General features: G+C 41.0%; 1 protein-coding gene and 1 pseudogene across 1 annotated transcript in view; one reads left to right on the top strand and one right to left on the bottom strand.

Annotated features, from left to right (window-relative positions):
* The window catches only part of LOC123733250 (zinc finger protein 629-like), a 36,771-nt pseudogene extending 35,962 nt beyond the window's left edge, over positions 1-809 (top strand).
* The window catches only part of LOC123738809 (zinc finger protein 180-like), an 86,288-nt gene that overhangs the window by 55,309 nt on the left and 2,990 nt on the right, over positions 1-27,989 (bottom strand). The window contains exon 2 of the mRNA XM_045713529.1: positions 10,208-10,316. Coding sequence (XP_045569485.1) covers positions 10,208-10,316 — 109 coding nt within the window. The remainder of the gene's footprint in view (positions 1-10,207; positions 10,317-27,989) is intronic.

The following is a 27,989-nucleotide window of genomic DNA, read 5'->3' as shown; positions in this document are numbered from 1 at the left end:
GGACTATCGTGGATCCTCTGTGGAGCCTCAACAACCTCATGATGCTGACAAGGCAGAGAAGAGTCTTTCCAGATCAGAACACCTCAAGAAACACCCGCAGAGATCCACAGGGAAGAGAACTCACTGCTGCTCTGATTGTGGGAAATGTTGCAAATCTTCATCAGAACTTAAAATACACCAGAGAGCACACACAGGAGAGAAACCATATAGCTGTACTCAATGTGGGAAGAGTTTTTTTTTAATCTGACGATCTGAAAGTACACCAGAGAACACACACAGGAGAGAAACCTTACATTTGTGATCAATGTGGGAAGAGTTTTACTAAATCTTGCCATCTGATTGTTCACCAAAGAACACACACAGGAGAGAAACCTTATAGCTGCTCTGACTTTGGGAAGAGTTTTACTCAGTCAACCAGCCTGATAGCACACCAAAGAACACACACAGGAGAGAAACCTTATAGCTGTACTCAATGTGGTAAGAGTTTTGTTCAATCAGGCGATCTGAAAGTACACCAGAGAACACACACAGGAGAGAAACCTTATAGCTGTAATCAATGTGGAAAGTGTTTTGTTTCATCTAGTGTTCTGAGAGTACACCAGAGAACACACACAGGAGAGAAATCTTATAGCTGTACACAATGTGGGAAGAGTTTTACTAAATCTAGCAATCTGATTGTTCACCAAAGAACACACACAGGAGAGAAACCATATAGCTGTGATCAATGTAGGAAGAGTTTTGTTTCATCTAGCGGTCTGACAGCACACCAGAGAACACACACAGGAGAGAAATCTCATAGCTGTGACTAGAGATAATCTGATAAACGTACATACATGAAGGAGTTGTTTCATTATATCAAATAACTGAAGCCACAATGTAGAATGTTTTAACATTGTAGTAGGAGTATTTTAATGTCACAATGTAGAACCCTAAACGTTTGCCCCCTGTTCTATTGATTTCAACATGATATGGATATTAGCCTCTGGGGGACAATCCAGGCTCTGACATGAAAGAGTACTATTTATGTGATTTAACAAAAAGTGACTAACAAAAAAAGAGTTGTTACACTTACCATGTTGGTGACCCACTTGAATCAAAATGTAACACTTCAAAATGTAGCTAGCTGTTTTCTACAAATTGTCCTCTAACCAGTGATGTACACATTATTCCCAGATTCCGTGTGGTTTTTGAGCTGTTAGTTTTAACAGGACGTGCAACCTCATCTCCTTCCTCTCGGCACAATTGATTTCAACATGATATCGATGAGTTATGACAAATAAGGGTTGTGTTCCTTTGATCAGTGACCCCTAAATTTAAATGCATCACTCAAAAATGTAGCTGACTGTCTTCTGCAGGTTGTCCTCTAGTGGGGTAAAAGATATCTCCCATTTCCATGTTTTTTTTAGTTGTGTTAGTTTCAACAGCACGTACAGCCTGATTTCCCCCCTAATCGATATCAGTGATTTATTGCTACTTGTCAAAACAACAGCGTTTCTGGTGCTTGTGCAATTTATAAGGTGCTTGTTTAAAAAGATACAAGTAAAATGATTATTGTGGCAGAATTTTGTGTATATAGCACATTTTATGTTTAGGTTTTCAATTCACCACAAACTGTTTCTGCATATTGGTTATTGATTTAGACACGTTAAAACTGTGTTTTGACATTGGGGATATCCCACCTAGCAAAAGGTCATTGAAAAGACGTTGAAAATAAGACTATGCAACCAAATATTTCAAATTGACATTTCATGTAACATTTAGTAATGATTATTATTTATGTAACCAACTGACCATTATATTGACATTGTTGCCCTGCTTTTAGAATATCAGGGTTCATTCTCACATGTGCCAAACCAAATGTACTAGAGCATGACATTGGGGACTGGGCCCGATCCAACAACATGCCTATCTAGTGAACCCTGAAAAGAGAGAGAAGCTCCGCAGTGAGGTGGAAAGTTACTACGGATATTGTAGGAGTTTCCTCTTGAAATCAGACATGTCTGTGGTAAGGACAACTTGGTTGCTGATTGTCTCAAGGGTGGGCAGTCAAAAAGATGTGTTGTTCGTTTAGCCAGTGCGTTGCCATGGATCACAATTTATTTTGACTGCACATTTTGCTGTATTGGAGATGAGTTTTGTTTGGGCTCCTTCCAAGGGGACGAGAGTTCTAGAAGCTAGTGAGTTTTAGGAAGATGAGAGTTCTAGAAGCTAGTGAGTTTTAGGAAGGAGGAGGGGAAAATGTGGGGGAAAAATTATTTTATTGTTTTTAGTTGTATACAGCCAGTAGACACCATGTTTATATTCGTGAAGGTGAAGCATTGTTGCTGATTATAATGTGAAATGGAAGTTGTTTTCTGTTGATGGTAAGCATTCTCTTAAGTTGTTAGTCTTTGGTTTTTCCATTTTATATTTTGAGGTTGGACTTTAGCACGTCTAGCTCGTTAGCACGTCTAGCTCGTTAGCTCGTTAGCACGTCTAGCTCGTTAGCACGTAGGACGCACTGATTGGTGTCACCTCATTAGTCAGTATGTGTTACACCTGTGCTGGCTTGTCCATCTCGTTAGTGGGAAGGTGTTTCACCTGAGCTGGTCCAGGTTCTATTTAAGAGTGTCTGGCCCAGTGCTCCAGTTGTCTTGATACATGTGGAGAGTCAACACCTTTAGTTGCTCCACCTTTTTGGGTTGCTTCCTGTCTTTAAGTTTGGTGTGGGTTTTTCTTTTGTTCCAGTGGACACTGAGAGCAAAATTGCAAGATTATGATATTATACTTGTATTGCATCAAATGGTTGTTTTATGCAACAGAATAGAGGGTTCTTCTAACTATTGTCTCTGTGTGTTCTACTGAGGATGGGTCTCTGGGAGAAAACACTGACAGGAGATTTACAATGTCTTTTGAGTGATAAAACCTAAAGAGACCGCATTCCAGAGCATGAGTTAATGTTTCTGTTCTATATGGTACCAGGGAGAGATGAGCCCAGGGCCAGACCCTGATCTCTACACAGAGTACTGTTTTTACAGCAGATTCTGTCTGCTGAGAATTATAAGTATCTTTCATACAAATCTTAACCTTGTGACCTGTTCTATACATCTGTTGTTCGTCATGTAGGATGAAAGGGCTATAAAAGACCTTTGTACTTTTGTCCCGTGGGTCCACCAGCCATCATTATCGTAGGGCACTCAATTGATTCACTTTATATGTGTACGTTGTATTGACCTGCTCCCTTATGAGTGAATAAAGATTTAGTTTAAGAATAACTCTGACTTGTGTGATAAGTTTGTCTTATCAATTGATATTATAGAAGTGAATCTTCACTTGGTGACCAGGGTAAATGGTGCACGAGGGCTGCCTCTAACTTGGGATCTCAGGGAGACCACACTTCGGGAACGGAGCAGATGGTCCCACCTTTGTACTGAGAGGCAGCAAGCCGAGTGGATACCACATCTTGAACCTAGTTAAAAAAAAAAAAGAGGTGAGCAAAAACACGCGAAGTGGAGTTTTTATTTAAGTCTCGTAGGCTCGGAGTGTGTATTCCTGTGTGGAGGTGTAAACAGGGCCCAGTCAGGAGGCTCTGAGTGTGTATTCCTGTGTGGAGGTGTAAACAGGGTCCAGTCTGGAGGCTCTGAGGCTGAGTCCGCTATCTGTGTGAACTGGATGAAAACTAGAATCTGTGTTTACTAGTTAAGACCATTTATGATATAGTATAAGATAGTACGGTGCACCTGTAATTGTTTTAAACCTGGACCCCATTTTAGAAGTATTGAAAGATGTGTGAGCGGACCAAGTCATTTGGTGTCACTCTAAAGTGGAAAGGTGGAATAAACGAGTCCAGAGTAGGTTTTCTTGATTCAACACAGTTCTCTATTGAGGGATTTCTGACACTACAAACACTCCAACACAGTCAATGAGAATCTCCAAAGGAACAACATACGTCTTCTTTAGATGACACAGGATCCCATTACGGTTATCTTCAAATTATAACAACAATCACATATTCGTCACCGTCTTAATGAATCTTCTTGGATAGCACCTCTCTCTCCGTAGCCATTCTCCAGAGATAGTTTATCTTCCTCTTTTCTTGCTGGTTCCATCCTCTCTCTTGTAGGGGAAAGAGAATATCTCATTAGTACCGTCAGCTGTGCTTAATTGACTCTGGTTACCTTGTCTCACATGCCTTGTTGGGCTAATATCTATGAGCCCAGCCTGCCCTCTGGTGGTCCTTCCACAGATGTAAATGTATGAGTTACATTATCCTAGGAACTAACCATGAGATAGAAATTTGAAAATATTCCTGCAGGTTAAAATATTGTTGAAAAACAACTAATTGATTAGGTATGTTTGGGAATAGCATTGTGTGACTGTGGTATGAGAGTTGTGTGACTGTGATATGAGAGTTGTGTGACTGTGTCTTAATCTGAAGTTTGGATAGTAACAGAGTTCTGTAGTTCCTCACCGAGATCTCTAGTTCCTCCTAGAGATCTATAGTTCCTCACAGAGATCTATAGTTCCTCACAGAGATCTATAGTTCCTCATAGAGATCTATAGTTCCTCCTAGAGATCTATAGTTCCTCACAGAGATCTATAGTTCCTCATATAGAAATATGCTTAATCAGATGATTGACGTGGATAATAAGCTTTGATATAATGTTATCTTGGGATTCCTTCACTGACCATCATAGAAGATCACGGGGTGGTATTGAGATATATGTATGATCATTTAGAAAGCAGAGGAAGGTCTATAGTTCCTGGGAGGCTTGATTTTGCCGTGGTCTCTGGGAGGTTAGAGAACCGTTGACGATCCGGTCATTGTCCGGGAAACAAAAGTTTATTTTTTGTTCTGCTGGGAGTATGTTTGGAGAGCTGCTTCGTAGCTATGGAGAGTCCTTGAAAAAGCAAATGGAATGGTTGTTGTGAGTACCTGAGAATTTCTTAGGTTTTATATGGATTCTGTGAATATGTGAAAATATGATGAATTGTATGTGTGTATAATCGATTACTAGAGATTTAATGAAGTAATACAATTAGATACAATTTAAACAACCCATATGTAGACGAATGTAGTTTTTCAGTTGGTATCTTTAATGGATCATTTGATAAAGATGAGGTTTAAGCATTATTAAACAGTCTACAAAGTCCGGGCAGTTGGATGTAACTATAAAACGCTTATTGGACTTTCTCCATCCGGGTACTACAATTGAAATAAAACTGCCCTTAAGGCCTGGGGAGGTTCTTCCCAGTATGAGAGGAGTTGCTAGATTTATTGAATAAACTTTTTTCCATTAAGTTAGAGTGAGCCAAGGTAACTATGTAAATGTCTCTCGGACAAGGTGACTTTTATCAATATACACTCTAAAAAGTCAAGGTTCCTGGAGTATCCTGTAGGGGTTCTTCAAATTAAAACTGTGGGGGAACCCCTAAAAGTTATTTGAAGAACATTTTGTGGGAACCTCTAAGTTCTTTGAAGAACCCCTTATCATGGTTCCTCAAAGAACCTTTTGGGGTTCATTTTTTAACTCCCTGTCCACCCTCCCTCCTTATAAAACAATATTTTAATAATAATAATAACAATATTGATTTAAATAATTCATTGTTTATTTAGTGGCACCACAAATGTGAATTAATATTTACAAAACAATTTACCAAACAAAACACATTACCAAATTGCAACATTTCTGCAGACATGTCAGACCATAATAAATAATACATTTACTTAGTATAGTGCTTTTCATGACATTTATAAATAATGATGTACAATAAAAACAACATTAAAAATGAATCACAGGTCAACTAACAACATTGTAGACTTGATGCTAAATACAGATTTTTCAGCTTTAGTGTGTATATCATATCCACTTAGTTATGTTAGGAAGTTTTCCATCTTTATGACCGGCCCTGGTAACTTCACCCCGACTTCTCTTATCCCCAGAACACAGTAACTTAACATTTTTGGGAAATTTAAGGGATACAGCCCTAGCAGAGCCCCAAGTCCCATGGGGACGTCCTCTAGGGCCTGGATGTTCTCCCCATCAAAGGCCAGCGGGATTTCACTCTCATGGTGAAATGGGTTTCCACCGATGTGCAGTAAAGGAGTGAAGAGCGGAGAAATCTGTGTCAACAAAAGTAAGAAAATATTAATATACATACAATTAATAAAGAACATAACAAATGTTCAGCTGTAGTTTTATATAAGCATACACACCTATGTTTATGAAGAAACAGATGATTGGTGTATAGACATACCTTGTTATGGACATAAAGGCCACTCGGGTCCTCATTGAAGAGGTAGGGCAAGAGCAGAATCGCTGCTGTGGTCTCCAGTCCTAGTAAAGTAAAGCAATGATCTTACTACACTTGCTAATTTTATTACAAAATACATTAGAGAAAGGGAAGGAATAAGAGCTGTTGTTGGCTTTATGGAAACGATATACAATATATGGGAAAGAATATAGTTGAGGAAATAATCCAACCTAGTTGTGCCTAGTTAGGACATAACGTTAGCTAGCTAGCTAACGGTACTGTACTGTAGCTCATACAACGCCGACGGTCAAACCCGGCTTTCTAATATTTACGTTCATTAACTATAGTAACGTTATGGAAGATATTCACAGAAAACCAGCATTGTCTTCGTTATTCATTATAAGTATGTTATATTATTATAATAAATGATTTCGAGACATATTCAGAGCCAAACATCAACCCAACTTAAACTTTTTAACTGTTGTCGCATCCAAACTGTCACCATCGTTTTCAGTTGTAATTGCGAAGTTCCCGGAAGAAGTCCAGCAACAACGGAGGTTCCTCGATGAACCCACCTTCTAACAAGTTCTTTGAAGAACCTTTTGGGGCTGTTTTTCATTGACCAAGAACCCTACGGTTCTTAGGGGATCTGAGAACAACTCCAGTTGAACCCTTCATTTTTAGTAGTCGGCTCTATTTACTCTCAGATTCAAACATGATGATTAGTATCAACGATCAAGTCAGCTGCTGCTGCTCCAATACAGTATGAGGTGAGACGGTGAACTGATGTTGAACCGGGCAGTCAGCTGCTGCTGCTCCAATACAGTATGAGGTGAGACGGTGAACTGATGTTGAACTGGGCAGTCAGCTGCTGCTGCTCCAATACAGTATGAGGTGAGACGGTGAACTGATGTTGAACTGAGCAGTCAGCTGCTGCTGCTCCAATACAGTATGAGGTGAGACGGTGAACTGATGTTGAACTGAGCAGTCAGCTGCTGCTGCTCCAATACAGTATGAGGTGAGACGGTGAACTGATGTTGAACTGGGCAGTCAGCTGCTGCTGCTACAATACAGTATGAGGTGAGACAGTGAACTGATGTTGAATCATAATGATTAAGTTAATTGAAATGAATTAGTGAAACTGTTAAAAAATAGTATATGTCATATTAAATATATTACTCTATTGTTATCATATAGAAACATCATGGAATATTGTACATCATATTAAATATATTACTCTATTGTTATCATATAGAAACATCATGGAATATTGTACATCATATTAAATATATTACTCTATTGTTATCATATAGAAACATCATGGAATATTGTACATCATATTAGCTTCATTCAATTTCACATAATAAGGATATTTCATATTTTCAAGTTCAGAAGTCAGAACCCATCACCTGCTATGTAAAAGAGACGAAGAATGCACAATGGTCAATGCTATCTGGGATCCTTGGGACATCCCTATCCTAAACCCTAACCTTAACCCCTACCTTAACCATTTTAAATGTCAACTTCAATGGGCTAGGGACGTCCCAAGGATGTGTGTCTACCTGAAAATACATGATCTAAGTGATTGATAGTTGGTATTCAGCAGTCATAAAGCCTTATTTACTTTAATGAACTACTAAAATAGTGATTTTGTCAGACAGCAGCTCTACAATTTATTAACTGACTGATCCATTCATCCTTCCATCCCTCCTCAGCCTTCCTCTCCTCTGAAGACCCAGTGAGGGTGGAGCTCAGTCAGAGAGCTGTTGAGGGACTGGTTAGGAAGAACACTTCTTCAGCCAGAGAGGTGAGAGGTCACACATTGTTTAGATGGTAAATATTTATGTCCCCTTAGCATTTCATCACGTCAGCAAAAGGGAATATAATCCATCATCTATGTTTATTTACATTAGTGCAAATTGTCCTCTGATATTGGTGTAATTTCTCACCCCTTTTGGCTGTATGAAAGTTAATTTCCCCTCAGACACACACATTTGTTCTTTGATATTATCAAGGTCATTTGTGTGGAATGTACCTTTCCCCACTCATTCACCCCATCTCTTTACATTGCCTATGCATATTCAGTGGCCTGACTGTGTCCAGACTATGTCAAAGGCCCATCCTGGTCGATCTGAACCTAATGCAGTTTGGAGTGATCGGATGACAGAAGTCACATTTAGGTGCCAGGTGTAACTGAGGCCATAGATGCTCCATATCAATTACTTTGAGTGTTTTATATAATATGACTAAATGTGTTTCTGTGTTACAGGGACAGTCAAGAAATGGAACAGCAAGGCCACAGAACATGACATAAGCAGAGCTGTGGGAGACCACATCAAGCCCCTGGTAGAGCCGGGGGTGGTGTTTACCACTCCACCACGCCTTCAGCAGGCTGGAAAAGTGGGATTAATCCGTTTGATCCATTTGTTTGTTTCTGTTATCAGTAGTTGAATCCTTTGACATGGGATTGATACTGATTTTCATACTAAAAGGGACCAAGAGTCTGTTGATTGGTCGGTCATAGGGTTCATTCGTTTTGCAATATGTTCAAATCAAGCTTTATTTATACAGCACATGTCAGACATGGATGCAACATAATGGCTTCACAGGAAAAAACAATAAAAATAAACAGAAATATTTAGTACACAAACATAAGAGGATAAAAAAACAGAAGACTAACAACTGAAATACTAATGAAAATTCTAAGGAAATGCCATTGGATGCAATATCCAACCCAAAATATAACTTGTTTTTTAGGAGGGGTTCTGAAAGTTGACTAGTAACAACAACTGGGACCTAAAAGACACCCACTAAATCTGCCCAAGAAGAGACAAACAAAAGAAAAACCCACACCAAACTTAAAGACAGGAAGCAAACCAAAAAGGTGGAGCAACTAAAGGTGTTGACTCTCCACATGTATCAAGACAACTGGAGCACTGGGCCAGACACTCTTAAATAGAACCTGGACCAGCTCAGGTGAAACACCTTCCCACTAACGAGATGGACAAGCCAGCACAGGTGTAACACATACTGACTAACGAGGTGACACCAATCAGTGCGTCCTACGTGCTAACGAGCTAGACGTGCTAACCAGCTAGACGTGCTAACGAGCTAGACGTGCTAACGGGCTAGACCTAAAGTCCAACCTCAAAACATAAACGGAAAAACCAAAGCCTGTAACACCTTCCCCATTAGCTTCTAGAACTCTCGTCCCCTTGGAAAGAGTCCAAACAAAAATCATCTCCAATACGGAAAAACGTGCAGTCAAAATAAATAAAGATCCATGGCAACGCACTGGCTAAACGCAAAACACATATCTTATATCCATTTGGGGGGAAATCAGGTTGAATTTGCTCTTCAAACTAACACAACAAAACAAAAAACACTTGGAAATTGAGATATATTTTACCTCACTGGTTAGAGGACAACCTGCAGAAGACAGTCAGCTACATTTTGGAGTGATGCATTTAAATTTAGGGGTCACTAAACAAAGGAACACAACACTTATTTGTCATAACTCATCGATATCATGTTGAAATCAATTGTGCCGAGAGGAGGGAGATGAGGTTGCACGTCCTATTAAAACTAACAGCTGAAAAACCACACGGAATCTGGGAATAATGTGTACATCACTGGTTAGAGGACAACTTGTAGAAAACAGCCAGATACATTTTGATTCAAGTGCGTCACCAACGTGGTAAGTGTAACACAACTCTTTTTTGTTAAATCTCATAAATAGTACTCTTTCAATTCAGAGCTTGTATTTTTCTATGAGGCTGATATCCATATCATGCTGAAATCAATAGAACAGGGGGCAAACGTTTAGGGTTCTACATTGTGACACTATTAAAATATTCCTACTACAATGTTAAAACATTCTACATTGTGACATATCATTGATATCATGAAACAACCCCTTCATGTATTTTCTGGTGTTTGATCAGATGACTTATCGGAGAATGTTCACAGCTACAAGGTTTCTCTCCTGTGTGTGTTCTCTGGTGTGATATCAGGTTTCTTGACTGAGTAAAACTCTTCCCACATTGACCACAGCTATAAGGTTTCTCTCCTGTGTGTGTTCTCTGGTGTAGAGTCAGAGAGCCAGATGTAGTAAAACTCTTCCCACATTTATCACAGCTATAAGATTTCTCTCATGTGTGTGTTCTCTGGTGTAGAGTCAGAGAGCCAGATGTAGTAAAACTCTTCCCACATTTATCACAGCTATAAGATTTCTCTCATGTGTGTGTTCTCTGGTGTAGAGTCAGAGAGCCAGATGTAGTAAAACTCTTCCCACATTTATCACAGCTATAAGATTTCTCTCCTGTGTGTGTTCTCTGGTGTGATATCAGGCTGCTTGACTGAGTAAAACTCTTCCCACATTGATCACAGCTATAAGGTTTCTCTCCTATGTGTGTTCTCTGGTGTAATATAGATTTCTCGCCTGTCTTGATTCTCTGATGAATTTGAATGCCTGATGAGGTGAATCTCTTCCCACAGTCAGAGCAGCAGTGAGTTCTCTTCACTGTGGATCTCTGCAGGTGTTTCTTGAGGAGTTCTGATCTGGAGAGACTCTTCTCTGCCTCTTCAGCATCATGAGGTTGTTGAGGCTCCACGATAGTCCCATATCTCTCCTGTGTGAACACCAAAGTCAGACATATGATTAAAGGCCCACAACAGCGGTAATCCACTGTAAAAGGTGATGCCAACAGTGGAGCCATGATGTTGTACAACAACTGACGTCTGTAATGACTGTTAAAATTATTTGACAATTGTCTTAAAATGACTTCTTTTCACATTAGTAGTAACATCGATGATTGTAGGCTAGAAATAAGTTATTCATGTTGTTGAAACTCTAAGCAGTGTGCTAGACGACTTTTGGTCTCCAATATAGGCCTCTTTCTGTGTTTGCAAAAATTGCGGGACGAGGGCAATTTGATTGCAGAAACTCCTCCCTGCTAATGAGGAAACCACTAGTTATGGATGTACTATATCTGCCTGGAGCAAAAATGGTGAGCAAAGATTTTAGTTTTTCACAATGTATTCTGAATGTGAATGGGGGAAAACTCAGGGGAGTAACCTCCATTTCCAGGTTGCTTATGAGTACATTTCACACTACTTTGGATTATAATTGTAAGGCTCGTTTGAATGTCCTGCTTAATATAATGTTTGCTACAGTATTATGAATTATGTGTCATTATTGAAGAACCTTGTTAATGACAGTATCCATTTGGGTGTTGTCAATAAAGTTAAGATTTCACCTTTATTTAACCTCTTACATCTAGACGTTCCGCTAGCGGAACACCTGCTCCAATATCCAATGATAGGCGTGGCGCGAATTACAAATTCCTCAAAAATACAAAAACTTCAATTTTTCAAACATATGACTATTTCACAGCATTTTAAAGACAAGACTCTCCTTTATCTAACCACACTGTCCGATTTCAAAAAGGCTTTACAGCGAAAGCAAAACATTAGATTATGTCAGCAGAGTACCAAGCCAGAAATAATCAGACACCCATTTTTCAAGCTAGCATATAATGTCACAAAAAACAAAACCACAGCTAAATGCAGCACTAACCTTTGATGATCTTCATCAGATGACAACCCTAGGACATTATGTTATACAATGCATGCATGTTTTGTTCAATCAAGTTCATATTTATATCAAAAAACCAGCTTTTTACATTAGCATGTGACGTTCAGAACTAGCATACCCCCCCGCAAACATCCGGTGAATTTACTAAATTACTCACGATAAACGTTCACAAAAAAACATACATTATTTTAAGAATTATAGATACAGAACTCCTCTATGCACTCGATATGTCCGATTTTAAAATAGCTTTTCGGTGAAAGCACATTTTGCAATATTCTCAGTAGATAGCCCAGCCATCACGGCTAGCCATTTAGACACCGACCAAGTTTAGCCCTGATCAAACTCCGATTTACTATTACAAAAGTTTCATTACCTTTGTTGTCTTCGTCAGAATGCACACCCAGGACTGCTACTTCAATAACAAATGTTGGTTTGGTCCAAAATAATCCATCGTTATATCCGAATAGCGGCGTTTTGTTCGTGCGTTCCAGACACTATCCGAAATGGTAAAGAAGGGTCGCGCGCATGGCGCAATTCGTGACAAAAAAAAATTCTAAATATTCCATTACCGTACTTCGAAGCATGTCAACCGCTGCTTAAAATCAATTTTTATGCAATTTTTCTCGTAGAAAAGCGATAATATTCCGACCGGGAATCTCCTTTTTCGGCAAACAGAGGAAAAAAATCACAAAGACGGGGGCGGTCAGGTCACGCGCCTAAGCCCAGAGTCCCTTGATCGGCCACTTGAGAAAGGCGATAATGTGTTTCAGCCTGGGGCTGGGATGACGACATTCAGGTTTTTCCCGGGCTCTGAGCGCCTATGGACGACGTAGGAAGTGTCACGTTAGAGCAGAGATCCTTAGTAAAAGATAGAGATGGCAAAGAAGTTCCAGAAATGGTCAGACAGGCCACTTCCTGTAAAGGAATCTCTCAGGTTTTGACCTGCCATTTGAGTTCTGTTATACTCACAGACACCATTCAAACAGTTTTAGAAACTTTAGGGTGTTTTCTATCCATATATAATAAGTATATGCATATTCTAGTTACTAGTTATTAGTAACCAGATTAAATCGGGTACGTTTTTTATCCAGCCGTGAAAATACTGCCCCCTAGCCATAAGAGGTTAACCAGATAGACCAGTCGAGAACAAGTTCTCATTTACAACTGCGACCTGGCCAAGATAAAGCAAAGCAGTGCGACAAAAAAACAACAGAGTTACACATGGGAAAAACAAACGTACAGTCAATAACACAATAGAAAAAACAATATACAATGTGTGCAAATGGAGTACGGAGGAAAGGCAATAAATAGGCCATAGTAGCAAAGTAATTACAATTTAGAAAATTAACACTGGAGTGATAGATGTGCAGATGATGTGCAAGTAGAAATACTGCTGTGCAAAAGAGCAAAAAAAGTAAATAAAAACTTGGGGATCAGGTAAGCAGTTGGATGGGCTATTTACAGATGTGCTGTGTACAGCTGCAGCAATCGGTAAGCTGCTCAGATAGCTGATGCTTAAAGTTAGTGAGGGAGATAAGTCTCCAACTTCAGTGATTTTTGCAATTCGTTCCAGTGATTGGCAGCAGAGAACTGGAAGGAAATGCAGCCAAAGCAGGTATTGGCTTTGGGGATGACCAGTGAGATATACCTCCTGGAGCGCGTGCTATGGGTGGGTGTTGCTATGGTGACCAGTGAGTGAAGGCGGCCTAGCAAAGACTTATAGATGACCTGGAGCCAGTGGGTTTGGCGACTAATATGTAGCGAGGGCCAGCCGATGAGAGCATACAGGTCCCAGTGGTGGGTGTTATATGGGGCTTTGGTGACAAAACGGATGTTACTGTGATAGACTGCATCCAGTTTGCTGAGTAGAGTGTTGGAGGCTATTTTGAAAATTACATCGCCGAAGTCAAGGATCGGTAGGATAGTCAGTTTTACGAGAGTATGTTTGGCAGCGTGAGTGAAAGAGGCTTTGTTTGCGAATTATGAAGCCAATTCTAGATTTAATTTTGGATTGGAGATGCTTAATGTGAGTCTGGAAGGAGAGTTAATAGTCTAACCAGACACATAGGTATTTATAGTTGTCCACATATTCTAAGTCAGAAACGTCCAGAGTAGTGATGCTGGACGGGCGGGTAGTGATCGGTTGAAGAGCATACATTTAGTTTTACTAGAGTTTAAGAGCAGTTGGAGGCCACGGGTGGAGTGTTGTATGGCATTGAAGCTCGTTTGGAGGATTGTTAACCTGTTAGGGCTAGGGGGCAGCATTGACACGGCTGGATAAAAAACATACCCGATTTAATCTGGTTACCACTCCTACTCAGTAACTAGAATATGCATATACTTATTACATATGGATAGAAAACACCCTAAATTTTCTAAAACTGTTTGAATGGTGTCTGTGAGTATAACAGAACTCAAATGGCAGGTCAAAACCTGAGAGATTCCTTTACAGGAAGTGGCCTGTCTGACCATTTGTTGAACTTCTTTTCCATCTCTATCATTTACTAAGGATCTCTGCTCTAACGTGACACTTCCCACGTCTTCCATAGGCTCTCAGAGCCCGGGAAAAAACAGAATGTCGTCATTCCAGCCCCAGGCTGAAACACATTATCGCCTTTCTCAAGTGGCCCATCAAGAGACACTAGCTTATGCGCGTGACCCCGACCGCCCCGCCTTTGGGATTTTTTCCTCTGTTTGCCGAAAAGGAGATTCCCTGTCGGAATATTATCGCTTTTCTACGAGAAAATGTCGTAAAAATTGATTTTAAACAGCGGTTGACATGCTTCGACGTACGGTAATGGAATACTTAGAATTTTATTGTCACGAATTGCGCCAAGCGCGTGACACTTCTTTACTATTTCGGATAGTGTCTGGAACGCATACGAACAAAACGCCGCTATTCGGATATAACGATGGATTATTTTGGACCAAACCAACATTTGTTATTGAAGTAGCTGTCCTGGGTGTGTATTCTGACGAAGACAACAAAAGGTAATGACATTTTTATAATAGTAAATATGATTATGGTGAGTGCTAAACTTGCCGGGTGTCTAAATAGCGAGCCCGTGATGCCTGGGCTATGTACTTAGAATATTGCAAAATGTGCTTTCACCAAAAAGCTATTTTAAAATCGGACATATCGAGTGCATAGAGGAGGTCTGTATCTATAATTCTTAAAATAATTGTTATGCTTTTTTGTGAACGTTTATCGTGAGTAATTTAGTAAAATGTTAGCGAATTCCCCGGAAGTTTGCGGGGGGTATGCTAGTTCTGAACGTCACATGCTAATGTAAAAAGCTGGTTTTTGATATAAATATGAACTTGATTGAACAAAACATGCATGTATTGTATAACATAATGTCCTAGGGTTGTCATCTGATGAAGATCATCAAAGGTGAGTGCTGCATTTAGCTGTCTTCTGGGTTTTGGTGACATTATATGCTGGCTTGAAAAATGGGTGTCTGATTATTTCTGGCTTGGTACTCTGCTGACATAATCTAATGTTTTGCTTTCGTTGTAAAGCCTTTTTGAAATCGGACAGTGTGGTTAGATTAACGAGAGTCTTATCTTTAAATGGCTGTAAAATAGTCATATGTTTGAGAAATTGAAGTAATAGGATTTTTAAGGTTTTGAAAATCGCGCCACAGGATAGCCGTGGCTGTTACGTAGGTGGGACGAATTCGTCCCGCCTAGCCTAGAGAGGTTAACAGTGTCCAAAGGGCCAGATGTATACAGAATGGTGTCGTCTGCGTAGAGGTGGATCAAGGAATCACACGCAGCAAGAGCAACATCGTTGAACAGAGAAAAGAGTCGGTCCGAGAATTGAACCCTGTGGTACCCCCATAGAGACTGCCAGAGGTCCGGACAACAGGCCCTCCGATTTGACACACTAAACTCTGTCTGACACACTGAACTCTGTCTGACAGGCAGCAGGCTGTTAGCCAGCCTGACAGCTTAGTGGAGTCTGCCACTAGCACAGTCAGCGTAGTCAGCTCAGCTTTCCCCATTGAGACCGTGTCTGTGCCTCGATCTAGGTTGGGCAAAATTAAAAATGGCGGTGTTCGCTTTAGCAATCTCACTAGTATAAAGACCTCCTCCATTCCTGCCATTATTGAAAGAGATTGTGATACCTCACATCTCAAAATTGGGTTACTTAATGTTAGATCCCTCACTTCCAAGGCAGTTATAGTCAATGAACTAATCACTGATAATAATCTTGATGTGATTGGCCTGACTGAAACATGGCTTAAGCCTGATGAATTTACTGTGTTAAATGAGGCCTCACCCCTGGTTACACTAGTGACCATACCCCTCGTGCATCCGGCAAAGGCGGAGGTGTTGCTAACATTTACGATAGCAAATTTCAATTTACAAAAAAAAAAACAATTACGTTTTCGTCTTTTGAGCTTCTAGTCATGAAATCTATGCAGCCTACTCACTCACTTTTTATAGCTACTGTTTACAGGCCTCCTGGGCCATATGCAGTGTTCCTCACTGAGTTCCCTGAATTCCTATCGGATCTTGTAGTCATAGCAGATAATATTCTAATTTTTGGTGACTAACATTCACATGGAAAAGTCCACAGACCCACTCCAAAAGGCTTTCGGAGCCATCATCGACTCAGTGGGTTTTGTCCAACATGTCTCTGGACCTACTCACTGCCACAGTCATACTCTGGACCTAGTTTTGTCCCATGGAATGTTGTGGATCTAAATGTTTTCCCTCATAATCCTGGACTATCGGACCACCATTTTATTACGTTTGCAATTGCAACAAATAATCTGCTCAGACCCCAACCAAGGAGCATTAAAAGTCGTGCTATAAATTCTCAGACAACCCAAAGATTCCTTGATGCCTTTCCAGACTGCCTCTGCCTACCCAAGGACGTCAGAGGACAAAAATCAGTTAACCACCTAACCGAGGAACTCAATTTAACCTTGCGCAATACCCTAGATGCAGTTGCACCCCTAAAAACTAAAAACATCTGTCATAAGAAACTAGCTCCCTGGTATACAGAAAATACACGAGCTCTGAAGCAAGCTTCCAGAAAATTGGAACAGAAATGGCGCCACACCAAACTGGAAGTCTTCCGACTAGCTTGGAAAGACAGTACCGTGCAGTATCGAAGAGCCCTCACTGCTGCTCGATCATCCTATTTTTCCAACTTAATTGAGGAAAATAAGAACAATCCGAAATTTCTTTTTGATACTGTCGCAAAGCTAACTAAAAAGCAGCCTTCGCAAATGGAGGATGGCTTTCACTTCAGCAGTAATACATTTATGAACTTCTTTGAGGAAAAGATCATGATCATTAGAAAGCAAATTACAGACTCCTCTTTAAATCTGGGTATTCCTCCAAAGCTCCATTGTCCTGAGTCTACACAACTCTGCCAGGACCTAGGATCAAGGGAGATACTAAAGTGTTTTAGTACTATATCTCTTGACCCAATGATGAAAATAATCATGGCCTCCAAACCCTCAAGCTGCATACTGGACCCTATTCCAACTAAACTACTGAAAGAGCTGCTTCCTGTGCTTGGCCCTCCTATGTTGAACATAATAAACGGCTCTCTATCCACCGGATGTGTACCAAGCTCACTAAAAGTGGCAGTAATAAAGCCTCTCTTGAAAAAGCCGAATCTTGATCCAGAAATTATAAAAAACTATCGGCCTATATCGAATCTTCCATTCCTCTCAAAAATTTTAGAAAAAGCTGTTGCACAGCAACTCACTGCCTTCCTGAAGACAAACAATGTATACGAAACGCTTCAGTCTGGTTTTAGACCCCATCATAGCACTGAGACTGCACTTGTGAAGGTGGTAAATTACCTTTTAATGACGTCAGACCGAGGCTCTGCATCTGTCCTCGTGCTCCTAGATCTTAGTGCCGCTTTTGATACCATCGATCACCACATTCTTTTGGAGAGATTGGAAACCCAAATTGGTCTACATGGACAAGTTCTGGCCTGGTTTAGATCTTATCTGTCGGAAAGATATCAGTTTGTCTCTGTGAATGGTTTGTCCTCTGACAAATCAATTGTAAATTTCGGTGTTCCTCAAGGTTCCGTTTTAGGACCACTATTGTTTTCACTATATATATTTTACCTCTTGGGGATGTCATTCGAAAACATAATGTTAAATTTCACTGCTATGCGGACGACACAGAGCTGTACATTTCAATGAAACATGGTGAAGCCCCAAAATTGCCCTCGCTAGAAGCCTGTGTTTCAGACATAAAGAAGTGGATGGCTGCAAACTTTCTACTTTTAAACTCGGACAAAACAGAGATGCTTGTTCTAGGTCCCAAGAAACAAAGAGATCTTCTGTTGAATCTGACAATTAATCTGGATGGTTGTACAGTCGTCTCAAATAAAACTGTGAAGGACCTCGGCGTTACTCTGGACCCTGATCTCTCTTTTGAAGAACATATCAAGACTGTTTCAAGGACAGCTTTTTTCCATCTACGTAACATTGCAAAAATCAGAAATTTTCTGTCCAAAATGACGCAGAAAAATTAATCCATGCTTTTGTTACTTCTAGGCTGGACTACTGCAATGCTCTACTTTCCGGCTACCCGGATAAAGCACTAAATAAACTTCAGTTAGTGCTAAATACGGCTGCTAGAATCCTGACTAGAACCAAAAAATTTGATCATATTACTCCAGTGCTAGCCTCCCTACACTGGCTTCCTGTTAAGGCAAGGGCTGATTTCAAGGTTTTACTGCTAACCTACAAAGCATTACATGGGCTTGCTCCTACCTATCTTTCCGATTTGGTCCTGCCGTACATACCTACACGTACGCTACGGTCACAAGACGCAGGCCTCCTAATTGTCCCTAGAATTTCTAAGCAAACGGCTGGAGGTAGGGCTTTCTCCTATAGAGCTCAATTTTTATGGAATGGTCTGCCTACCAATGTGAGAGACGCAGACTCAGTCTCAACCTTTAAGTCTTTACTGAAGACTTATCTCTTCAGTAGGTCCTATGATTAAGTATAGTCTGGCCCAGGAGTGTGAAGGTGAACGGAAAGGCTGGAGCAACGAACCGCCCTTGCTGTCTCTGCCTTGCTGGTTCCCCTCTTTCCACTGGGATTCTCTGCCTCTAACCCTTTTACAGGGGCTTAGTCACTGGCCTACTGGTGTTCTTCCATGCCGTCCATGGGATGGGTGCGTCACTTGAGTGGGTTGAGTCACTGACGTGGTCTTCCTGTCTGGGTTGGCGCCCCCCCCTTGGGTTGTGCCATGGCGGAGATCGTTGTGGGCTATACTCGGCCTTGTCTAAGGACGGTAAGTTGGTGGTTGGAGACATCCCTCTAGTGGTGTGGGGGCTGTGCTTTGGCAAAGTGGGTGGGGTTATATCCTGCCTGTTTGGCCCTGTCCGGGGGTATCATCGGATGGGGCCACAGTGTCTTCTGATCCCTCCTGTCTCAGCCTCCAGTATTTATGCTGCAGTAGTTTATGTGTCGGGGGCTAGGGTCAGTCTGTTACATCTGGAGTATTTCTCTTGTCTTATCCGGTGTCCTGTGTGTATTTAAATATGCTCTCTCTAATTCTCTCTTTCTCTCGGAGGACCTGAGCCCTAGGACCATGCCTCAGGACTACCTGGTATGATGACTCCTTGCTGTCCCCAGTCCACCTGGCCGTGCTGCTGCTCCAGTTTCAACTGTTCTGCCTGCGGCTATGGAACCCTGACCTGTTCACCGGACGTGCTTGTTGCACCCTCGACAACTACTATGATTATTATTATTTGACCATGCTGGTCATTTATGAACATTTTAACATCTTGACCATGTTCTGTTATAATATCCACCCTGCACAGCCAGAAGAGGACTGGCCACCCCTCATAGCCTGGTTCCTCTCTAGGTTTCTTCCTAGGTTTTTGGCCTTTCTAGGGAGTTTTTCCTAGGGAGTTTTTCCTAGCCACCGTGCTTCTTTCACATGCTTTGCTTGCTGTTTGGGGTTTTAGGCTGGGTTTCTGTACAGCACTTTGAGAATATCAGCTGATGTACGAAGGGCTATATAAAAATACATTTGATTTGATTTGATTTGAAGTAGTTGGTGAACCAGGCGAGTCAGTCATTTGAGAAACGAAGGCTGTTGAGTCTGCCGATAAGAATACGGTGAATGACAAAGTCGAAAGCCTTGGCCAGGTTGATGAAGACAGCTGCACAGTACTGTCTTTTATCGATGGCGGTTATGATATCGTTTAGTACCTTGAGCGTGGCTGAGGTGCATCTGTGACCAGCTCGGAAAGTGGATTGCACAGCGGAGAAGGTACGGTGGGATTCAAAATGGTCAGTGATCTGTTTGTTAACTTGACTTTCGAAGACTTTAGAACGGCAGGGCAGGATGGATATAGGTCTGTAATAGTTTGGGTCTAGAGTATCACCCCCTTTGAAGAGGGGGATGACCGCGGAAGCGTTCCAATCTTTAGGAATCTCGGACGATACGAAAGAGAGGTTCAACAGACTAGTAATAGGGGTTGCCACAATGGCGGCGGATAATTTTAGAAAGAGAGGGTCCAGATTGTCTAGCCCAGCTGATTTGTACGGGTCCAGGTTTTGCAACTCTTTCAGAACATCAGCTATCTGGATTTGGGTGAAGGAGAAGATGGGGAGGCTTGGAAAAGTAGCTGCGGGGAGCTGTTGGCCGGGGTTGGGGTAGCCAGGAGGAAAGCATGGCCAGCCGTAGAGAAATGCTTATTGAAATTCTCAATTATCGTGGAGTTATCGGTGGTGACATTGTTTCCTAGCCTCAGTGCAGTGGGCAGCAGGGAAAAGGCGCTCTTATTCTCCATGGACTTTACAGTGTCCCAAAACTTTTTGGAGTTAGAGCTACGGGATGCAAATTTCTGTTTGAAAAAGCTAGCCTTTGCTTTCCTAACTGACTGTGTGTATTGGTTCCTGACTCTCTGAAAAGTTGCATATCGCGGAGACTATTCTATGTTTTGTGCTGGTCGAGGGCAGTCAGGTCTGGAGTGAACAAAGGGCTATATCTGTTCTTAGTTCTACATTTTTTGAAAGGGGCATGCTTATTTAAGGTGGTGAGGAAATTACAATTAAAGAACAACCAGGCATCCCCTACTGACGGGATGAGGTCAATATCCTTCCAGGATACCCGGGCCAGGTCGATTAGAAAGGCCTGCTCGCAGAAGTGTTTTAGGGAGCGTTTGACAGTGATGAGGGGTGGTCGTTTTGACCGCAAACCCATAACGGATGCAGCCAATGAGGCAGTAATCGCTGAGATCCTGATTGAAAACAGCAGAGGTGTATTTGGAGGGCAAGTTGGTCAGGATAATATCTATGAGGGTGCCCATGTTTACGGATTTAGGGTTGTACCTGGTGGGTTCCTTGATAATTTGTGTGAGATTGAGGGCATCTAGCTTGGATTGTAGGACAGCCGGGGTGTTAACCTTACTAGGGTAGGGGGCACTATTTTCACCTCTGGATGAAAAGCGTGCCAAAGTAAACTTGGTAGATTTGGATAGAAAACACTCTAAAGTTTCCAAATCTGTTAAAATCATGTCTGTGAGTATAACAGGCATCCCTGTGGCTCAGTTGGTAGAGCATGGTGTTTGCAACACCAGCATGGTGTGTGCAACGCCAGGGTTGTAGGTTCGATTCCCACGGGGGGCCAGTACAAAAAAAATGCATGAAATGAAATGTATGCATTCACTACTGGAAGTCGCTCTGGATAAGAGCGTCTGCCAAATGACTAAAATGTAAATGTAAATAACAGAACTGATATGACAGGCGAAAACCTGAGAAAAATCCATCCAGGAAGTGGGATTTTTTTGTTGACTGCCTATACAGATTCCATTGACTTAGGTCTCAAATTGCACTTCCTATGGCTTCCACTAGATGTCAACAGTCTTTAGAAATTGTTTCAGGCTTGTATTCTGAAAAATGAGAGCGTAAGACCACTCTGAATGAGTAGACCATTCATTGTCCCAGAGATTTTTCATGCGCGAGACAGAGAGCGCGGCTTTCTTGTTTACCTTTTATATTGAAGACGTTATTGTCCGGTTGAAATGTTATCTATTATTTAAGCTAAAAACAACCTGAGGATTGATTATAAACATCGTTTGACATGTTTCTACGAACTTTACTGATACTTTTCGGGTTTTTCATCTGGCTGTTGGGATTGCCTTTGAGCCTGTGGATTACTGAACAAAACTGAGGTTTTTGGATATAAAGAGAGACTTTACCGAACACAACGCACATTTATTGAGTAAATGGGAGTCTTGTGAGTGCAACGATATGAAGATCATCAAAAGTAAGTGATTCATTTTATCGCTATTTCTGACTTGTGTAACTCCTCTACTTGGCTGGTAACTGTTTGTAATGATTTGTCTGCTGGGCGCTGTTCTCAGATAATTGCTTGGTATGCTTTCACGGTAAAGCCTTTTTGAAATCTGACACCGTGGTTGGATTAACAAGAAGTTAATCTTTAAACCGATGTATAACACTAGTATGTTTTATGAATTCTTATAATGAGTATTTCTGTTTTTGAATTTGGCGCTCTGCAATTTCACTGGATGTTGGCCATGTAGGACGCTAGCGTCCCACACCCCCTAGAGAGGTTAAGCATATCCCATTTTAGGTCACCTAACAGAACGAACTCTGAAGATAGATGGGGGCCAATCAATTCACATATGGTGTCCAGGGCACAGCTGGGAGCTGAGGGGGGTCTGTAACAGGCGGCAACAGTGAGAGACTTATTTCTGGAGAGATTATTTTTTTAAATTAGAAGCTCGAACTGTTTGGGCTTAGACCTGGAAAGTATGATAGAACTTTGCAGGCCATCTCTGCAGTAGATTGCAACTCCTCTCATTTTGATGGAAAATGTTGTAGTTGGGGATGGAAATTTCAGAATTTTTGGTTATCTTCCTAAACCAGGATTCAGACACGGCAAGGACATCAAGGTTGGTGGAGTGTGCTAAAGCAGTGAGTAAAATAAACTTAGGGAGGAGGCTTCTGATGTTAACATGAATGAAACTAAGGCTTTTACGGTTACAGAAGTCAACAAATGAGAGCGCCTGGGGACACAAAGGGCCTGGGATAACGTCTACATCAGGGACAGAAGAGTAGGATGAGGGTACGGCTAAAGGCTTTCAGAACTGGTCGGCTCCCTCCGGTCAGGTTATGTTGACGACTGGCTCCCTCCGGTCAGGTTATGTTGACGACTGGCTCCCTCCGGTCAGGTTATGTTGACGACTGGCTCCCTCCGGTCAGGTTATGTTGACGACTGGCTCCCTCCGGTCAGGTTATGTTGACGACTGGCTCCCTCCGGTCAGGTTATGTTGACGACTGGCTCCCTCCGGTCAGGTTATGTTGACGACTGGCTCCCTCCGGTCAGGTTATGTTGACGACTGGCTCCCTCCGGTCATTTGTGTGTTTTAATTATTTAATCAAATAGCATGCTTAAAGCATCAGACAAGTTCAGTACATATAGATTTTATAAAAACACATGGGGCGATTTGTAGAAAGAACAGATGACTCTTGGTTGACCAAGATTTATTTTAGTTGGGGACAGCACTTGAACATGATTTTGGGGCTCCAGAGTGGCGCAGCGGTCTAAGACACTGCATCTCAGTGCTTGAGGCTTCACTACAGACACCCTGGTTCAAATCCAGGCTGTATCACAACCGGCCGTGATTTGGAGTCCCATAGGGCGGCGCACAATTGGCCCAGCGTCGTCCAGGGTAGGCAGTCATTGTAAATAAGAATTTGTTCTTAACTGACTTGCCTTGTTAAATAAAGTTTACATTTAAATAAATAAATGTGTCTTATGACAAACCATTTTTTACAAATCCGTCAAGGCACCAACTTTGAGAAGGTTTCAAACCAATTCATGAATGTAATGTAATAAATATATATATATATATATATATATATATATATATATATATATATATATATATAATAGAATATATAATATATTATATAGCCTCAAAATCTGTTTAAAACAATAATTATGACATCATGGATGAATTCTAGAATATACTATATATCCTAGAAACCTGGTTAAACTATCATTATGACCTCATGGATGAATTCTAGAATATACTATATAGCCTAGAAACCTGGTTAAACTATCATGACATCATGGATGAATTCTAGAATATACTATATAGCCTAGAAACATGGTTAAACTATCATTATGACATCATGGATGAATTCTAGAATATACTATATAGCCTAGAAACCTGGTTAAACTATCATTATGACATCATGGATGAATTCTAGAATATACTATATATCCTAGAAACCTGGTTAAACTATCATTATGACATCATGGATGGCCAGTCTTTGTATTCATAGTGTAGTGAATTCAGGGGGTAGCCCTGAGCTGGACTCAAACCTGGGTCCAGCAACTGTCAAGCCAACACCTTATAACTGTTACACCAAGATGTCTGAACTTCTTGACGAGGTCGCTAGGTGTTGAGTTACGGTTGCTACAATAGCTTCTCTATGAATGTGAGAGTGGTTACATTTCTCCTTCCCCCATCCCTCAGCTGTTTACCAAACCAAGTCTCAGGGCTGACAATTTTGTTTCTGTTTAAAAAACCCACACAACCCAGCAATCTGCAGTTCAAACAATAACAAATCTGTCATCCCACCACTGTTTTGGTAATAAGATGGGGTTGGAGAAATGTAATTACTTTCAAAATTCATAGACATGGATGCAAGGACTGAATGATAGTTTTAACCATGTTGCGGCTATACAGTGTTGATTTACATTGTTTCTAGACATTGGAGTAAAAAAAGCTTATTTGGGGTTCTGATGGGGTACAACAGTTGAACTAAGCTCATGAGACATGTGTTATATTCTTCAAGAATCAATGGCTATAAATAAATAATTATAAAGTCTAAATATGGATGTAGCAATTGCAGATTTCCGCTTTAAGACCAAACATCAGTTCAACAACTGCAGAGTTTGTGCCTGTTTTTAAGACAGTACTTACTAGTGTTAATCAGGGCCCGTTCATCGTTAGAACCATTGGATGTCTTAAGATGCCCCTCCTCCTCTTTCACTCCAAAAACGGCATCGTCCTCTTCTTTGACTGGAACATCCTCCTCCTCTTTCACTCTGAACGCGTCTTTCTCTTCTTTCACTGTAACAGCCTCACCCTCTACTTGAGAGTAGCTCAATGACCGCATGGTTGGGAATGTTAGCTAGCTAGGCTAATGCTAACTTAACCAGCCCGCTAGATGACTAATAACAACAACACCGTAAATATTAAATTAAATCGGATAACTAACTAGACGACAGAAGTGGGTTTAAAACACTGTGGCTAATATACACAAAAGCGTCTAAAGAGCTTTATTGGTTCGGCTATTTTGTCTAGCAAGCTACCGAGGTGTCTGAATAACTGTTGCTGCTGTTGAAAGAAGCGTTCCGTCCACTACATTATACGTCACACTAACAGCATCGCCTTAAATTCCCAGACCGCCATCTGCTGACTGGAGTGGGTAACGCAGTTGAGTAAAATTTTTATTTTATTTTCAGACAACAAGTTAAAGTGTAGGAAGCATTAGTTTTTACTCAGCAGTGTAACAACACAGTGTGGTTAAAGACTTAGTAAGCTAGTTGTAGTCACTTTATGGTTACCTATAAGTACAAACAGTTATGTTTTTGCGTTATTACATATTTATTAACTTATTTCTGGAAATCTTCTAAACTACCCACAATGCACTATTTCCCAACGTCATATGTATTATCAACTCTATGCTACCGAGTTTGTATGCCAGTGTAACGGTGTAATGAAGTTACATTTAAAAAATGTATTTAACCTTTATTTAACCAGGCAAGCCAGCTAAAGACAAATTATTATTTACAATGACTGCCAAACCCCGGCCAAACCCTAACCCAGACGATGCTGGGCCACTGTGCGTTGCCCTATGGGACTCCCAATCACGGCCTGTTATGATACAGCCTAGTTTTGAACCAGGGTCTGTAGTGACGCCTCTAGCACTGAGATGCAGTACCTTAGACTGCTGCTCGTGTGTTTACATTACACTCAGTGATAAAGGTATGGGATTCTGGGTAATCCACAGCAGATTTTTGGAGAATTTGAAAATTGAGTGGTCCTGGGATAGAAATGTATAAAGTACACATTACATCATAAAATCCACCTTTTAAATCATACATTAGCAATTTATGTTTTAGTAACTTCTGTTGTTGGTTTGGGCTCTCTTTATATGTTATTTGCCGAATCTCAGTTTTCCATGTGGGTTTTATGCTAAAGTTCCCTCTTTCAAGTTGGTAGCAAACTGGAAAATGCATCTTCTTTAGGAGTGCTATTTGTACCCTGTCGACTACTGATCATTCATCCACACTGCATCTTCTTTAGGAGTGCTATTTATATCCTGATCATTCATCCACACTGCATCTTCTTTAGGAGTGCTATTTATGTCCTGTCGACTACTGATCATTCATCCACACTGCATCTTCTTTAGGAGTGCTATTTATATCCTGTCGACTGCTGATCATTCATCCACACTGTGTGTCTCATCAATGCAGGTAATTTATGACATGTATAAAGTATGTGTTTTATAAACTCATGAACACCAGCCAGTTTATCAGCCCGGTTCTGATAGTTTAGGTGGATTATACTTCTTCACCGCCAGAGGGGGACGTTGAGTAATATTTCAGATTAATTTGATATTGTAACGACCCGGTATTGTGTTCTGTGTTTGTGGGTGTGTTATGGTTCTCATGGCTACTAGCAGGGGTTAAATATGTCAGGACAGAGGGAAAGGTTGGGGGGGTATGATGGGTAATCCCGCGGGATTTGGAAATGCATAAATAGGGATTACTGTCTCATCTTCTTTCTTTTCTGTTCGGGGCCTTGATCTGTTCCTATGGGAGTGACCCTTAACTCGACATGGTATAATTGTGTACGTTCGGCATTTAGCGGCGTGGGCTGTGGCCTGAACAATAGCCCAGTTTAGGAATAAACCTGTGTTCTAGAGTCCGTCTCTTTTCCCTTTATGACCCAGCCGGGTCATTACAATATATTTTGATACTAAAATGGATGACAGTTTATTCTGATGTTGTATTTATTTTATTATAGTACATTAGGAATTAGTAGGAATTGTTAAATCCACCATGCAATCACAATAACTTTGATAGACATTTAAAAAAAAAAAGTTAGTCTATTATACGGCAGATTTATGGAGAATTGCTATGGGAGTGCTATTTATATCCCGTCACTACTGATCATTCATCCATACTGTGTGTGTCCCATCATTTCAGCTTTGGAAATAAATGAACTATCCATCCATTGCTCCTTCCTGTGTTGACTCACTGACTTGAGAGACGGGAACAGGAAGGTCACACTAGGTTGATATCTAGCTCAAGCTTGCAAACGTTAACCACACCTTTCCATGTACTGTGTGATTGGGTTATCTAGAGGGAACCCGTTAGCACGGTAGACTCTGGTGCCTTCTTGCTGTGGGCTCAAATCGACAGAGGAAATCAACCTGCTTGCTCCTTTTTGTTTGGTCAACTTTTCATTAGGGATGTTAAGTTTGATATCGGAGCTACGAGGTTTGCGTCCAAAACGCTAAGCAGTAAACTTCAAAGCAGTGTACCGATGCCTGTATCACTTTATCAGCAGCACGTCATCAATGGCGTCTGAAGCTTCATTTAATCAAACAACCAACTGATTGGTTTGGTATTGGGCTTGTTTGACACTACAGGCGACTGCCGACTGACTGATCTACAAATCACCTTACATCATAAATAACTACTCATTATTATTTATAAATCAGTCAGCCAGTGACCATTTACCCACAATGCAGCATGGATTTGATGCTCTCGAACACGGCCAGTGGTTTAGTAGATGACAAAATGGCCACACTGCGCATGCGATTCGGTGCTCAAACCTGTTGAACCTACATTGCCGTTCAAAAGTTTGGGGTCAATTAGAAATGTCCTTGTTTTCCATGAAAACATTCATGAAATGAGTTGCATAATGAATAGGAAATATAGTCAAGACTTTGACAAGGTTTTAAAAACTGATTTTTAATTGGAATAATAATTGTGTCCTTCAAACTTTGAATCCTCCATTTGCAGCAATTACAGCCTTGCAGACCTTTGGCATTCTAGTTGTCAATTTGTTGAGGTAATCTAAAGAGATTTCACCCCATGTTTC

This window comes from Salmo salar, chromosome ssa02, assembly GCF_905237065.1.
Source record: "Salmo salar chromosome ssa02, Ssal_v3.1, whole genome shotgun sequence".
Taxonomy (NCBI): domain Eukaryota; kingdom Metazoa; phylum Chordata; class Actinopteri; order Salmoniformes; family Salmonidae; genus Salmo; species Salmo salar.
This window is presented reverse-complemented; position numbering and strand designations above follow the sequence as displayed.